The 16,641-nt window shown below is 39.7% G+C and overlaps 1 protein-coding gene across 1 annotated transcript in view; it reads left to right on the top strand.

Annotated features, from left to right (window-relative positions):
- KAT6A (K(lysine) acetyltransferase 6A) overlaps nucleotides 1-16,348 on the top strand; it is a 47,190-nt gene extending 30,842 nt beyond the window's left edge. The window contains exons 10-18 of the mRNA XM_009584944.1: nucleotides 93-234; nucleotides 983-1,144; nucleotides 2,107-2,200; nucleotides 3,530-3,761; nucleotides 4,693-4,903; nucleotides 5,939-6,181; nucleotides 6,263-6,633; nucleotides 7,445-7,755; nucleotides 13,072-16,348. Of these exons, the coding sequence (XP_009583239.1) occupies nucleotides 93-234; nucleotides 983-1,144; nucleotides 2,107-2,200; nucleotides 3,530-3,761; nucleotides 4,693-4,903; nucleotides 5,939-6,181; nucleotides 6,263-6,633; nucleotides 7,445-7,755; nucleotides 13,072-15,659 (4,354 nt within the window). The 3' untranslated portion in view covers nucleotides 15,660-16,348. The remainder of the gene's footprint in view (nucleotides 1-92; nucleotides 235-982; nucleotides 1,145-2,106; nucleotides 2,201-3,529; nucleotides 3,762-4,692; nucleotides 4,904-5,938; nucleotides 6,182-6,262; nucleotides 6,634-7,444; nucleotides 7,756-13,071) is intronic.
- Nucleotides 16,349-16,641: the final 293 nt, after the last annotated feature.

Below are 16,641 nucleotides of genomic sequence, written 5' to 3'. Positions count from 1 at the left end.
GTTTTCATCAAGTTCTCTATCTGTAGGAGTGAGGAATTTTATACAAAAGTCTCTATCTTCAGTCTTTGATCTTTCTTTATCTTTGCTTACAGGCTACCCAAGTTGTACCTTTGTGAATTCTGTCTAAAGTATATGAAAAGCAGAACTATTCTCCAACAGCATATGAAAAAATGTGGCTGGTTTCATCCTCCAGCCAATGAAATTTACAGAAAAAACAGTATTTCAGTCTTTGAGGTAAGTTAGAAAACTGAGCCACTCACTTTTATGTATAAAACAGGGTCTTTAGCACCCAATCATGTGATAAGATCTCACAGTATCCCCAGGTGGGTGCCGGCTCACGTTCAGCCGGCTGTCAACCAGCACCCCCAGGTCCTTTTCTACCAGACAGCTTTCCAGCCACTCTTCCCCAAGCCTGTAGTGTTGCATGGGGTTGTTGTGACTGAAGTGCAGGACCCGGCATTTGGCCTTGTTAAACCTCATACAATTGGCCTCAGCCCATCGATCCGGCCTGTCCAGGTCCTTCTGCAGAGTAGTCTGTAGACTCAGCTACTATGATGTCTAACTTGTAATACTGCAGTCAAATAAGACCTAACAGGTCACATGTTTGCAGCAGGATAGCATACGTTTCATAGCCCTAAAGATCCTCATTCTTGAAGCATTCAGTTGCTAAGAGTGAAGAACTACAAGCAAGCAGTGGGAGCTGACCTCATGTATAGATTATTCATCCATAAAACATGTGAGAAGTTGTAAAAATGCGTTTTCATTTTAGGAAAATGAATTTTAAGTTCTCTCTTAAGCTAATGAATGTAACAGTGACTTGGCTGCAGCCTTTATGCTGTGGAAGTTTAAGTCCTTCGAGATGCTACCTGTGACAGAGGAGTCTTCCTTCATGTTAGACATTAAACGTACAGGGATACCCAGATGAAGCATGTCCTTGCATGAGAGCAAATGGAGTGACAAAACGTTTCCTCATTTTTGTAAGGTTGATGGCAATGTCAGCACTATCTACTGCCAGAATTTGTGCTTGTTAGCCAAACTCTTCCTGGACCATAAGACTCTCTATTACGATGTGGAGCCATTTCTTTTCTACGTGCTGACACAGAATGATGTCAAGGGCTGTCACCTTGTTGGCTACTTTTCCAAGGCAAGTATTTGAGTACTTCAGATTTGGAACTGCATTTGCGATGGTGAGAAATGCTGCTTCAGAGTCTTTAAATTGTTGTAATTTAGGCCCTTGCATTTTATATAATACATTATGTAATATAGGTATAGACATCTATTGCAACCAGATTTTATTTATGTTACATTCAGAGACCACCAACCACACCAACTAATAAAACCAAGTTTCCTCATAATGTGGAATAGCATATTTTCTCTAAGGAATTTGTACTGCAGCTAGTAGCTAAAAAAACCCCAACTCTTCAAATGACTTCCTACTCTTGGTGGTGATGGGTAGTACTGTGTGTGAGATAAATATTGTTACTAAGTAGTTCTATCTCATCTTTCCTTCTGTAAATACATTGTTTTCCAAAAAAGTTTGGCAATTTTGCACCTCATTTGAAACCTTTTATTTTTTTGACGAAACAGGGCCAAGATTTCAGATAGGCCTTTTCTTAAGATTTTTATCTGTAATTGTTTTATTTATTTTTAAATAGCTTTAATTGAAGCTTTTCCTTTCAGTCTTCAGAAGAGCAGATTTGAGATTGGATTTTAGTATGTTATGGTTATAACGTTTAAAGATTCACTGGAATACTGCAATCTTTTCCAGTGAATTTAGCTGCCTTCATATTTATGCTTTGAACTTTTATCTGCTATGCAGCCCATGTTCTTTGTTTTATCTAAGCAGAAGCTGGTAGTTATGTCAAGGTTTCGTTCTTTTTGTTTTTCTGAACTGAAATGATGGTAATAGAGTTTTAACATTATTCTCTCTTTTTGAAGTCTTTCCTTGGCTCATGTACGTTGTTGTTCCTAAGAAACTTTGACTGTGGCTTTCTATCTCAGTTTCTGCTATAGAAGTAATTAGGGACTTGTATAGAACAACTACTATTTCTAACTGGTCTTTTTTTTTTTTTTTTTTTTAAAATTTGCTGCTTTTTCCCCCAACAGGAAAAACACTGCCAACAGAAGTACAATGTTTCCTGTATAATGATTCTTCCACAATACCAGCGTAAGGGCTATGGCAGGTTCCTAATTGACTTCAGTAAGGAACTTTTTCTTCACTTTTTTTAGTCTTTGTCTTTTCACGTTTTACAGAAAGGCTTAACTGTGGAAGAGGATATTTTTCCAATTAAAAAACATCTCGGGACAAAGGATTCTAAAGCTCACAAAATCATCTGAACTTCACAATTTATTCTTATTGTTGGAAGGCTTCAATTCTAAAGACAAATTGATCATTTTTCCCCTAATTCGTATGTTTCCTGTGTAAGCAACTTACAGTGGAAGCTATAGGCATGTGTCAGCATAGTGTTTTTAGCAGAAGCTTACCTTGTGCATGTAGTTCTTTCTACAGAAAGCCAACCCTAAAACTGCATGGTCTGTTGAAATCTTCAGCAGCTTGATTAAGTGAATGAGTGTCTTAAGGAAAAGGTAGTCATAGTTACGTTTTAATTTAGCTTTGAGAGCAACAAAACCAAACATACTTAGGCTCTGAATACTCAAACAGTTCGCAGATTCATACATGGATCTCAGCAAGTTCATGGGGAAACTTGCCACTGTAACCATATGTCTTATTATGCCGAGTGCAACCTAATATAGCCCTCCCTGTGGACTAATTCTGGAGTTAATGTCCAGAAGAAAAGCCCTACTGGTATAATTATATTAGAATTACTTTGCTGGTAAATATCCTTGTGTAGATAAGTAGTTGTTCTCCTGAAAATACTGGTGAAACAAAGGATCTCAATGATGTGTCTTGAGAAATCAACAAATGTGGGCTATATTAGAGCAGCAGTGAGAAGACACATTTGTCAGAGGGTTCCCCCCTCCCCCCTTTGTCATACTGGGGAGGGTATAACCTCTCGGACTTTATTGGACCTGTGCAGTGTATCACAGTCTTAAATTAATTAAGTCTCTGCAGATAGAGCTTGGTACTCTCCAGTATTGCCCTGAATTTTGACAGTAGAGAATTTTCAAGAAAATTGTTTGCCATATTAGTTTTAAATGGCTAAAATATGTTTTCCCTCTGTCATCTTCAAAATTGCTATTGCAATTGGAAGATATTCGGCAGACTGTTTGTGTACTTCAGGCTTAGTATAGTTTCTAGGTGGGCAACTGCCGCCATCTCGTGGCATTGCCCATAGCCAATGTCTGATGGCAATGTGGTTTAGAAATCTCATCATCATTGAATAACAGGAGTTTAAACAAACAACAAAAAAGAATCGGCCAGACCACTCAGTGTTTCCTTCAAAATTATAATCTATATCCTGTAGGCAGCATTCAGCTACTTTCTGGAAAAATGCCTTTGTAGAAGTTGGGGTGGAAACAGAAGCTATATATGCTAATTTTCTGAATTTTTTTTCTGGTATATCTTTAGGCTATTTGCTTTCAAAGCGTGAGGGTCAAGCAGGATCACCAGAGAAACCCCTGTCAGACCTGGGGCGTCTCTCATATATGGCTTATTGGAAAAGTGTAATATTGGAGTGCCTTTATCATCAACGTGACAAGCAATTAAGCATTAAGAAATTGAGTAAGCTGACTGGAATCTGCCCTCAAGATATCACTTCCACTCTACATCACCTACGAATGCTTGACTTCCGTAGCGATCAGTGAGTACAGGAGTCCTGTTGTATTTCCAAATAGCTTCAGATGTATTTGAATGAAATTTAATGGTGTTTGGAGACAAGTCACATCTAATAAGCTTGATTTTATTTAAGACTTAAGTGTCCACTAACATACTCGCAAAACAGAGCAAAGAACAGCAACTTCCCTTCTCTAGAGGGAAATCTGTTCCTTTTTCCAGTCACTGAGCAAGACAGTTGTTTCCCCCCTTTTCTCTGTACCTCAAAGATGCCATTAACTGTGTGGATTAACATGGGATACTTGAACAGTGGGATAGATCACTGGGAGAAATGAGGTGTGTGGATATAGAATAGAGGTAGTCTGCTTGCCCAGCTGAGTGTACAAGTCAAGTGAAGTACTGGGAATTATTCTTGATTCAGACCATAGCAGTTTTGGGAGTGGGATTGTATTCTTATTTGGAAAACTTGAAGTTATTTGAGAACAGTTTTATGTCCTCATTTCACAGTACACTTTAATCAGTGATATTACTCCCAGCCCCCTGAATAAAATGCACTCTGGTAGTGGGACTGTAACTTTTTAAAGCAGTCTTTTTATTACCATTCAGTATCTTTTACCTCATGTTGCCTGTTCCCCAAATGTCATACCCCTTGTCCATTTAACACATAATAAAAGTGATACTCCGCAGCTGAATGTTACCTATGGAAGGATAATGGCTTCACCATTAACAAGAAGTGGCAAGAATTTAACAACATTTTCTCAGTTTTAAGATGCTTTCTCTGGTTGTCTGACAGTACTGCAAATTGTACAATTTTAATGAGCTTTCTGTCCTCTCTGAAGTTATTCATGGCAGCACTGATTGAGAGTACAGAGGTTTTTCTGTAATATCTTATATCTGTTTCACATGACAACATGTACAGTATGTATCCTGTTGTTGATCAGCGTATTATTACTGTTTAGATTTGTGATCATTCGTCGGGAGAAACTTATTCAGGAACATATGGCAAAGCTTAGAACTAATGTCCGACCTATAGATGTGGATGCAGAGTGTCTGCGTTGGACACCTGTTATAGTTTCCAACTCAGTTGTCTCTGAAGATGAAGAGGAGGAGGCAGAGGATGGGGAAAACGAAGAGCAACAACAGCAGAAAGAAAAGGATCCAGAGACCAGTGTAAGAGTGAATCTGTTACTTCTGTGTGGCATATAGTTTACACTCGGTGCTTTTGCAGGCAATGCTAACAAGATTTCAAATGCCAAGCTTGGGCATTTCGCATAATCGTAAAAAGCAATGCAGTCATGATTAGTTTATGTATCTTTATAGTTTCAGATTAGAAACTAAAAATAGGGAAAACATTGAGGCATAATGTAGAGAAAGGTTAAAGGCTATCTCTGAAACGAGTAAAAAGGCTCTGTCTACCCTTAATGATTTTGGGGGGTAGGGGGGCAGTATTAAAAAAAAAAAAAAAAAAAAAACAAAAAAACCAAAAAACAAACCACCAAAAACAAACAACCTGCCTCCCACTCTCAAGCAACCTGGTCTCTCATCAAATTATTGAAATGGATTTAGGTTTGAAGGACCCACTATTTCTGTAAGTGACAAATAGCATAAATGGAAATGAATCAACAAAAACTTTTAACATATTTCATGAAAGGTTTTTGCTGTGTACTTTTGCAAAACCACTAATAGCTTTAGAATTACTTCCCACAGAGCAGTGAAGGTTTCTGAAATCTAGGCTGCTGTCTTTGAAGGGTTGCACTCTCACATCAGGTGATGAGCACTGACTAGAATACTAGGAGGCAAATTATGCGCTGTTACTGTATTTACATTAAACTAATTGTACATTTTAATGGAAAAACAGCTTCAACTCTGTCTCACTTTTTTCTTGAAAATTACACAAATACTGCGTTTGAACATAGCAAGATGATGTTTGCATTCCAGCAGGCCCCTGGATGGCGGCTGCTGCTGACTGAAGTCACTTGTCAGGAAGCTAATTGAGGTGTATTATCACCTGGGAGGAAAGGAGTAGCAGTTAGCACTATTAGAATCTCGTAAAGGTCAATTCTTTCGTTATTCTTAGATTCTTAAAAGTCATTCTTGTTAAACTTTTCTGAATTCCTGCTCAAAAGCTTTTATGGAATCGAATTCAGGATAGACATGCATGCTTAAATAGGAAGTCTGAAATCTATTTGTTTTTATTTGAATCAGATGGTAAAATCTGTGTCATGGGAGAAGAAAGAGCAAGAGCCTTACTCACCTACAGAGAGTGAAAAAAAGCCAGACATTGTTGCTCCAGCCAATTCTGCACGGCCAAACAAGCACATTTTTCCCCTGGATAGTCTACCTGCAAACAGTCAGCCATCACGAAGAGGTCGATGGAACCGCAAGGGCAAAAAACTTCGGGAACCCTTTTGTGAGAAGGAGCCAATATTGCCCATTGAGGACAAAACAGCAGTTCCCAGTGGGCGATGCAGTGAATGTGAGGAGAAATCAGCAGCCTCACGAGGCCGGTGCAGTGACTGTGAGGAGAAGTCGGCGGCCTTGCAAGGAAGATGCGGTGAATGTGAGGAGAAGTCTCCAGCCCCAAGAGGCCGGTATGCTGAAGATGAGGAAAAATCTGCAGTTTCCCAGGGACAGTATGGCAAAGGTGAAAAATCTGCAATTCCCCGTCGGCGGTACAGCGAAGGTATGGAAAGGTGGAGAGGGCAGTTGAAAAAGAACGTGGAGCCACTGAAGTGTAGATTCCCGGAGGACTGCGACAGATTACCCCGCCGCTACAGTGATAGTGATAGGGCAATTCTGAGGTGTTTTAGTGAGAGTAGTGAAGAGGAAGATGATGAGCCTGTGAGTCCTCGATCAAGCTCTCCACCTGTTCTCACCAAGCCAACATTAAAACGAAAGGTGTGTCCCTTACTTCTTGTTGTCTATGACTATATCATGCAGTCTATTTTGTCAGTATGTTGGTGCTTTCTGAAGGATTGTGCAACTCATGAGGTATGTATTAAGTGTACAGGTAGCATCTGCTCAGTGTTCCAGAACTGTCTGGAGGGTGCTTTCTGCTGCCTTTTTGTAGTGGTGGTTTTTGTTGAATCAGAGGAAAGGGTTGGTTTTTTCTTTAATTCTAACTTCTGCCTTGTGATTTTGATTTTTCCTCCTTGGTTATTAAAGTTTTATTCAGTCACGCAAAATAGAAACGGATATAGTCCTACTTTTAAAAGAAGCTTGCAAAACACAAATGCTATCTAAACAACTAAAATCACAGCATAAAGTCTTTGGAATGATTTACCATGGAGATGTGAATTCTATCCACGTGACCAAGAAAATCCTCTCTTTGTGGGATGCTGCACTAAAAAGTTCTCTTCTATATCATCTTTGCAGCTTATTCTAAGCTATTCACATCTATGTTGTAGTGTCTCTGAACTTTCAGCTGTTATGGATGGGCTGTTAGCTTCAGCTGTTTAAATGGTTTATACTATTACACAATAGTCAATCTAGCAATCTGTATGGAAGTTGGTCATCTTGCATTGTATTTGACAACTGTCTAACTGAAGGCAGGTGCCGGTCAGTATTTCTAGTGAAGTCTGGATTCCGGAAGGGAGCCCTCTGATCCTGCTTAGACTGTTGAACTCTGCTGTTCATGTTTTCTATTTATCAGTGTTTTACTTCTACTGGACATGATAAATTGTATTCTCTTCTCCCACCTTCCACTTTCAGAAACTTTTGGAAGAGGCGAGTCCGCAAGCGTAAGCACCACAATAGCAGTGTTGTCACTGAAACAATCTCGGAGACGACAGAAGTGCTGGATGAACCATTTGAGGACTCAGACTCTGAACGACCAATGCCCCGATTAGAGCCTACATTCGAGATTGAGGAGGAGGAGGAGGAGGAGGAGGAGGACGAAGAGGAGGAGAATGAGCTTTTGCCCAGTGGATACTTTCGGCACTTAGCCCCACCAGACACACTCAGGCATAGACCCTCTTCTAAGAGGAAGTCCAAAGATGAGGAGGAGTCTGATGACACTAATGGTATGTTTGGTGGTATGCTGTTGAAAGTTTGATATAGATAGTGTGTCAGCAAGTGTTAGATGATGCTAGCTCATGATGGAACAAGTTGCTTACCTTACCTTGTAACTTCTAGGCAAAATGTAAGGTTAGGCATAAATTACCAGTCAACCCAGCCTCAAACATTCCCAAGTCTTATGAAAATGTGGTGCATGCTTTTAACTATCTTATTAGCAATGACCTGACCGCAGGGTATCCTTTTGATTCAGCTTTCCTAGTGGAATTGGTATCTGTGATTGTGGAAGAACCTATGCAGCAGGGTCACTTACAGAAATAAAACAGAAATGAATTGGAGAGCCCTCAGTTTTCCGTAACAAAGAGAAATAATAAATTATATCTTTTGAGATCCTGTTCTTCATCACATTGCATGTCCTACCTCTCAGCTTCTCATATCTCCTTAAAGTTCTCTGAACCGTCAGTTCATAAAATAAAATTATTTGGTTCGATCCGGTTACTTAGAGTGCACTGACAATTCAAAAGAAGCATCTATCATTCAGATGCTCCATTAGTAATCTTCATTATGGCTGTTATGTGTTCTGTTCTCTTGATAGTGCAAGGCAGTCAGCAAAATAAAAACAAAAGAACTGTGTGAAAGAGAAGTATGGTGCCATTATCCCACAGTAAAAAAATCATTACGGGAACAAACTCATTAATTTATGGCTTTCAACTAGCCTTCGGTTAGCGAGGAGAATTTTTCTTTAAAAGTACTTAAATTCTGAAAGCATCAATATGATTATAGCCATGTATACTATCCATTTAGCATCAGTTACTCTTAAATCCTTATAGCAGCATATAACTATGCAAATTTAGTGCAAACACATGTTGATCCAGCATTAAGTTTGCTTAGTGAGAATATATGCACAGTCAGCTTATACCATTGTTTTTTTAATTCTATTGTGATCAGGTTACTCATGAAATAAATTTTTATGGTACTCCAGCACCATTAATAAGACTATAGAGTTGGGAGAAGATCTGTTAGATAAGTGTTTTTTTTCTCTTCCGAATGTTTTCTGGTGGAGGTGCAGATCCCTTTAGAGATTCCACACACATATATTGCTTTATAAAATATATCAGTGATTTTTAAACCATCTTTTGTGACTACAAATAGTCCTTAGAGTGCCCACGGATCAAAAATGGTATTTGGAAAGCCCCTGTTTTAACTCTCACTCGTTATATACTACAATGATAAATTTATTGCTCACCTACTTTATAAATACTTTAGTTCCTTACTCTCCACTTGTACTTTAGTGCTTTCTGTTCCCTTATGTCACTTCTGTTGCTTTTTTTTCTGAACTTCTGCAAATTTGTCAGAACCTCGGAAGTAATGAAGTAGTAAGCATACTATTTTAGGGTATTGCTGCTCCTGACATCAGTGCACCTGAATGCAGGTGCCTTTGCATATACATAGTAAAACTGTAATGATCTTAGAGGAAAATACAATGTGCTTTCAATTACCTAAACATGTTAGCCCACAGGGATAATCAATCATCATAAACAGCTGGCTTTTTTGATAAAAAATTAAGCTGGGTGGAGGGGAACAGCACTGCCTTATGACAATTCAGAAATATAGTATTGCGGTCATTAATACTTGGTTCAGATTTAGACTATTCTAATCATAACTATGAGTTAGGAATGCGTATAGGAAGCTTAGATTTTTTGGAAGTTTTCCCATCAGAAACCTGCTTGTAATTTTTTTTTTTTTTTTTTTTTTAATATTTCTGAGTAGGGGTGGTTTGCGTTAGATTTTTCCCCTGAGAACTTAATCTGTAGCTGAGGCAATGCATTGAAAGTGTTTTATGATTTCCCTGAAATGTAACATTGCAGTCTCTTAAATTTCGTGTCTGATGAGAATTTGAATTGGTTCTCATTGCTGTCAGGGCTACAGTGAGAATGGATATTGTGGTGTGGTGATTTGAGGCCAGTATTTAATAAGGGTTAGGCATTCTGGAAGACAGAGTGTGTTCTGTGGTGTAGAAAACAAATAAAGCTTGTCTCTCTATATTCTACCAATTCTGTGCAACTTGATTAGTGTTGCGTGGGGGAAGATGGAGCTCTGTAATAGGCTGGGCTGTATTATTTTGCTTTTCCTAGTTGTATCTGTAAGTTTTACTGTGAATGTGAATACTGTAAGGATCTTCTGTTCAAGCTTGTGTGGGCACTGACGTTTAACGAAGTGCAACTGAATGAGCACGTACATATGTTTCTCAGTATCCTAAAAAATGATGCATGTGAAATCTTGAGTGGTCATCAGATGCATATTCTTTTGCGAAGACGGTGTCAAGTGCATATGGTAAAAATCATGGAATCACGGTCCCTTGAGACTGGAAAGGACCTCTGGAGGTCATCTTGTCCAGCTCCGCTGCTTAAGCAAGGCCACCAAGAGCCAGTTGCTCGGGACCGTGTCCTGACAGCTTTTGAATATCTCCAAGGAGGGAGACTCCACAACCTTTCTGGGCAGCCTGTTCCAATGCTCAGTCACAGTAAAGAAGTGTTTCCTGATGCTCAGATGGAACCTCCTGTGTTTCAGTTTGTGCCCATTGCTTCTGGTCCTGGCCCGGGGCACCACTGAAAAGAGCCTGGCTCCATCTTCTTTACGCCCTCCCTTAAGATACTTGTACACATTCATAAGACCCTCCCTGAGCCTTCTATTCTCTAATCCCAGCTCTCTCAGCCTTTCCTCATCAGAGAGATGCTCCAGTCTCTTAGGAATCTTAGTGGCCCTTTGCTGGGCTCTCTCCAGTAGCTCCATGTCTGTTTTGTCCTGGGGAACCCAGACTGGACACCTTTTAATATTACATTATTATAAGGGGAGCCTGCCATCATAAGATAATTTACTTTTTTTTTTTAATTCTTAAAAATATTAAATCCATGACAGTACAGATAAAAGGAAAGGGTCTTTACCTAAGAGGTGGTAAATCTAATCTTCTGTAGTAGATAGGAAATGTGAAAGAAGGGGAAGAGAAATAGTGAATTTTTAAATTTTTTTTTTTTTAAAGAGGTGGATTTTTTTTTTTGAAGGGCTTAAGTGTTAATGCTTTAACAAATACTATGAAAGTAGTGTTTCCTTATTCCTGCCCAATGATATGCTGACTGTGACAGATCCTTTCTTTCCTTCATTCACATTCCAAATATTTCTTTTACGGATGACTTCAAGGAGTTGTTGAATTTTGAATTCAATATTTGTTTTAAATTCATTTTTTAATACCCAGAATTTTTTCAGAATGCTTCTCACTGGAGATATTTAGAGTAAATGCCTGTGTGAGCAAAGGGCAAGAGTAACTTAGCTGACCTGTGATTAGGTTTTAAGAAGCATTTGTGAACTACTAGGAACACATTATTTAGTTTTACCTTCATTGCATAACTGTGGACTTAAAACAGCTCTTCTTGGGAAATTCATAGCGTGGAATCAATAACATTTTTTAAGATGGTAGAAAGGGCAGAAATGTGAATAAATGTACTCTGAATATTGGGGGGAAATTGAACTTATATCTATATAGTGGGATGACCAGCCTAATTAGAGGCCCATCAGTGTGACATTCGTCCGGATTTAAATAGTAGGATGACTGGCGTATTACTTCATAGAAAGTCCAGGGAGGGTTATTTGCTCAATACCAATGAACACTGGTATGTGAAAAATGTATTTGTCAGACAATGGTATATTTTTACAAGACTACAGCTTGGTTAATAAGAGTAATTGCTGTTATCTACTTAGTGTTTTGAGAGATATTTGACTTAATCAAAACCATTTGCTTAAGCTGAAATGTTACAGAATCAAGCTAATACATATTAAATAAATCAAGCTGCAAACAGGGAGTAATTAAGCAGCTTTGTTATTAATGGGGTGCAAGGCAGTTGGACTAGATGGTCGTTGTAGGTTCCATCCAACAGAACTATTCTGTTCTATTCTAAGGGAGATTGGTCTGGGTTATGTGTCTGTCTGTACTGCTATTTTATGGATAAATTAAAAAATAATGTAGCAGCTGACAGAAAAAGAAGGGATTTGGTAAATGAAGTGAAGGGCAATTCACTGACAAAGTTTATGAGAGAGTATTTGAAGGTCATGTCCAGTATTAGCATGGTTTTCTAGCTCAAAGCCAAAGAGATTCAGATGATCCTTAAATATATGAACAGGGGAATCTCACGTGGAGTAGAGACATTCTGTCATCTCTTTATTTAGCTTTGGTGAAACTACTACAACCATCTTTACTCAATTATTCACACTTGATAAGAGTATTGATAAAACTGGAATAGTTCAAAGAACAGTTGTGGGCTGATTAAGACACTAGAACAAATGTTCTGTAATGATAGATTCAAAGAAAGCAGAGGCAAAAGAGTGATAAATTTACAAATTACTTAGGTGAGAACTGTTACTTGGTAAGAGAGATTTTCTGCCTAGCAGATAAAAAGAAAACTAATACAAAAGCAGATTAAGTAAATTCAGTGTCTGAAGACAGAAACTCAGATGGTAAAGTGTGAATATCAACTAGTGTCAATGAATAACTGTGGCAGTAGTTTACCAAGAGTTGTGTAAAATGTCACTGACTATCCTAATTGACAGGTTCAAAACAAAATTAATTCAGGGAATGCCTTACAGTATTCTGTAAGTTCTCAGTAAATGATGACATTCCTTTCTGGCTGTATAAGCTCTGAACCTATTCTAGTGTTTAGAAAGTCACTGAAATGCAAAACTTCCTTCATCAAATAAAAGTCAGATGAGAGAGGAATTCAGCCTCCTTTTAATGATTTCTCAGATTTAAAAAAAAAAAAAAAAATCTAGCCAAATTCAGTCATCTGTGTATTTCTGTTGGCATTTAAAAGCATAAGCCGTGAAAAAAGTGGAAATATTTCCTTTCTTCAGCAGATGCACAAAATACAGATCTAAATGGAAACATGTTTTTATTGCAACTTCAAACTTCATGTGTTCCCCTACACTGGAACATTTTCATTTGTGAACATATTGTATAAATAAAATTTTAAAGGGTGTTGAGTCTTTCCAGGACTTTATCGTATAGCCTAGTGTTTAATCTGAATTGTGTATGAAAGGCTCAGGGCTTTGACCATGCAAAATCTTGAAAGCATTGTGTTCTTTGAAAATGTAATGTGCAATGTGATTGCTAATGAGCAGATCCTTGATCCTTCTTGTTACCCTTCACAATAAATCTCTAAGCTAGTACTAATACATAAAGTTGATAAACATGATGGGAATGCTTGGGAAAGCTTCTGTGAATGCTCATGTCAAACAAAAATGTTTGAACAGTGTCTTTCAATTTGTGTTTTCAGGTAACCCAACTCTGAAACCATTATCTGTGCTGAGAAAATGTGAAGGAAAGGATTCTTTACTTGAACCAGATACTTCTACACCCATGAAAAAGAAGAAGGGATGGCCAAAAGGGAAAAGCCGAAAACCAGTCCACTGGAAGAAAAGACCTGGTCGAAAACCAGGTTTTAAACTGAACCGGGAAAAAGTGCCACCATCAGTTCAGGATGATGGAGTTGATGCAGTGGTAGCTAATTCAAAACCTGGGCGTAAGCCCAAAATTTCAGATAAAGAAGAAAGTGTTGAGCAGAAAGAAGAGCTGCCTCTTATTGAGGAAAGGAAAGAGGAAGATGTGAATATGGAAGCAGAAGAGGTAGGAGAGGGAGAAGAGGAAGATATAGCGAGCAGTGAAGTAAGACCAGTTTCTCCTGTGGACAGCAACAGCAGTCCAGTGCCAGAAGTAAAAGAGCCTGAGATAGAAGAGGAGGTAGAGGAGAAGCCACGGGTTTTAGAAGAGCAAAGGCAATCAGAAGAAGAACAGCAAGAACTAGATGAACCTGAGCATGACCATGAGGAGGAAGAGGAAGTTGCAGTAGTAACAAATCAAAATGAAGATCATGACGCTGACGACGAAGATGATGGTCATCTGGAGTCTGTGAAGAAAAAAGAATTGGAAGAGCAGCCTGTTAGAGAAGGGGTGAAGGAGGAGCCTCAGGTGCAAGAATGTTTTTTAGAAACAAGCATACCAAGCAGTAGGGAAGATGCAAAAGAAAAAGATGAAGCAGAGGCAGATTCTGAGGAAGAGCAGGCTTCCAATGAGACATCGGTGGGCTCAGAGCACGTCCCTGGGTCTGAAGATGATCATGAAGAAGAGCAAAGCAATAAAGAAGGGTTAATTGAATTAAAGGAAGAGGAAGAGATTCCTCATAGTGAACTAGATCTTGAAACTGTTCAAGCAGTCCAGTCCTTGACACAGGAGGAAAGCAATGAGCATGATGTAGCTTACCAGGACTGTGAAGAAACTCTTGCAGCTTGTCAGACTTTGCAGAGTTACACCCAGACTGAGGAGGATCCTCAGATATCAATGGTTGAAGATTGCCAGGCCTCAGAACACAACAGTCCAATATCCTCTGTTCAGTCCCACCCCAGCCAGTCTGTACGTTCTGTCAGCAGCCCAAATGTGCCTGCTCTGGAGAGCAGTTACACCCAGATAAGTCCTGAACAAGGATCCCTGTCCGCACCCTCTATGCAGAACATGGAGACCAGCCCCATGATGGATGTGCCTTCAGTATCGGACCACTCTCAGCAGGTGGTGGATAGTGGCTTCAGTGACCTTGGCAGCATTGAGAGCACTACAGAGAATTATGAAAACCCCAGCAGCTATGACTCCACTATGGGAGGCAGCATTTGTGGAAATAACTCTTCCCAGAGCAGCTGTTCATATGGAGGACTGTCCTCTTCTAGCAGCCTCACTCAGAATAGTTGTGTTGTTACTCAGCAAATGGCAAACATTGGCAGCAGCTGCAGCATGATGCAGCAAAACACTGTCCAGCCTGCAGCAAACTGCAATATCAAGTCACCTCAGAGCTGTGTAGTAGAAAGGCCTCCAAGTAACCAGCAACCAACAACGCAGCCACCACAGCAACAGCCTCAGTCACAGCAGCCACAGCCCCCACCTCCACCCCAGCAGCAACCTCCATTGTCTCAGTGTAGCATGAACAACAGCTTCACCCCAGCACCTATGATCATGGAAATACCCGAATCAGGAAGCACTGGTAACATAAGTATCTATGAGAGGATTCCTGGAGATTTTGGTGCTGGGAGCTATTCACAACCATCAGCCACATTCAGTTTAGCCAAGTTGCAGCAGCTGACAAACACCATTATGGACCCTCATGCCATGCCTTATAGCCATTCTCCTGCTGTGACTTCCTATGCAACCAGCGTTTCTCTGTCCAACACAGGATTGGCTCAGCTAGCTCCCTCTCATCCGTTAGCAGGCACACCACAAGCACAAGCCACTATGACACCCCCACCAAACCTGGCGTCCACCACCATGAACCTCACGTCACCTCTGCTTCAGTGTAATATGTCTGCTACCAATATTGGTATTCCACATACACAGAGGTTGCAGGGGCAAATGCCAGTCAAAGGGCATATTTCCATTCGCTCTAAATCAGCACCACTGCCCTCTGCAACTGCACACCAGCAGCAGCTCTATGGCCGCAGCCCACCCGCAGTTGCCATGCAGGCTGGTCCTCGTACGTTAGCTGTTCAACGGGGTATGAACATGGGAGTCAACCTAATGCCAACCACCCCTTACAATGTTAATTCCATGAATATGAACACCCTGAATGCCATGAACAGCTACAGAATGACACAGCCTATGATGAACAGCAGTTACCATAGTAACCCTGCCTACATGAACCAGACAGCACAGTATCCTATGCAGATGCAGATGGGAATGATGGGGAGCCAGGCCTATACCCAGCAGCCTATGCAGCCAAATCCTCATGGAAACATGATGTACACTGGCCCCTCCCATCACAGCTACATGAATGCTGCTGGGGTGCCCAAGCAGTCTCTCAATGGACCATACATGAGAAGATGAGCAAGATGAACTTGCATCCTAAAAACTGAAATATATATAAATAAAGGAACCTTTTATACTGACGAACCAGAGAAAATGGACCTTTTTCCAGTTAAAACATTGCTGTAGATTTAGAGGGATTTTCTTTGGTTTATTTTATTTTTTAGGAAGCCTGGTCTTTATTTTTTGGATTTTTTTTTTTTGTTTTGCTTTTTTGTTTTCTTCACAATCCTGAAACATTTTACAGCTAAAATCATTTACAGATGTTTTTTAGAGGGGAAAACATGCACAAAATCTTTTCATAATTTAAAAAGAGCCTTACTTTGCTGACAATGTGGACAGAATATGTGTAACAGTGGAATCATCTTTCTAAATTTTTTTTCCAAATGTATGTCCTTCTCCCCCCCGTGCCCCTCTGTATGCAGTTTCTAGTGCTGCAGTCATGTAAAATGTTTGACATCTTGAAGAATAACAACCCTTCTCTCTAAACCCCACCTAGCATTTCCTACTTCAAGCAGGAGGCACTTATTGGGAGACTTGGAAGGGGACACAGAGGATAAATGAAGCTCTTTATTTCTGCAAGTCAGGAAAAATTTTTAATCTTTAATTTTCCCTGACACCCTCAGTAAAATTTGGAGTTACGTGTAAACGATAAACTATTCACATTGGTGTTTTTGTAGATGAGTTGATTGAAATTGTATGTTTCATGCTGAAAATATAATGTAATCTTAAAATGATCCCATTCACCACCCAGACATGCATGTGCACAGACATGTGCATGCATGCACACATGTTTTTCACTCTGAACTACTGGAAACATCTCAAGAGAGAACTGTTTATATCCCTTACGTAGTCATGAGGAGGATAGGATGGTTATTGGTCTATTAGGACAAGAAAATGGTTGCAGGCTCTTCTGGTGAACTGCAAGTCAGCCACAACTCTGAGATTCCAAACTCTGCTTTAGTATGTACTTCAAAATGCTGAGGGTCTTGGTTCTGAGCCT

The sequence above is a fragment of the Fulmarus glacialis genome, unplaced genomic scaffold (assembly GCF_000690835.1).
Source record: "Fulmarus glacialis isolate BGI_N327 unplaced genomic scaffold, ASM69083v1 scaffold8149, whole genome shotgun sequence".
NCBI classification, from domain to species: Eukaryota; Metazoa; Chordata; class Aves; order Procellariiformes; family Procellariidae; genus Fulmarus; species Fulmarus glacialis.
This window is presented reverse-complemented; position numbering and strand designations above follow the sequence as displayed.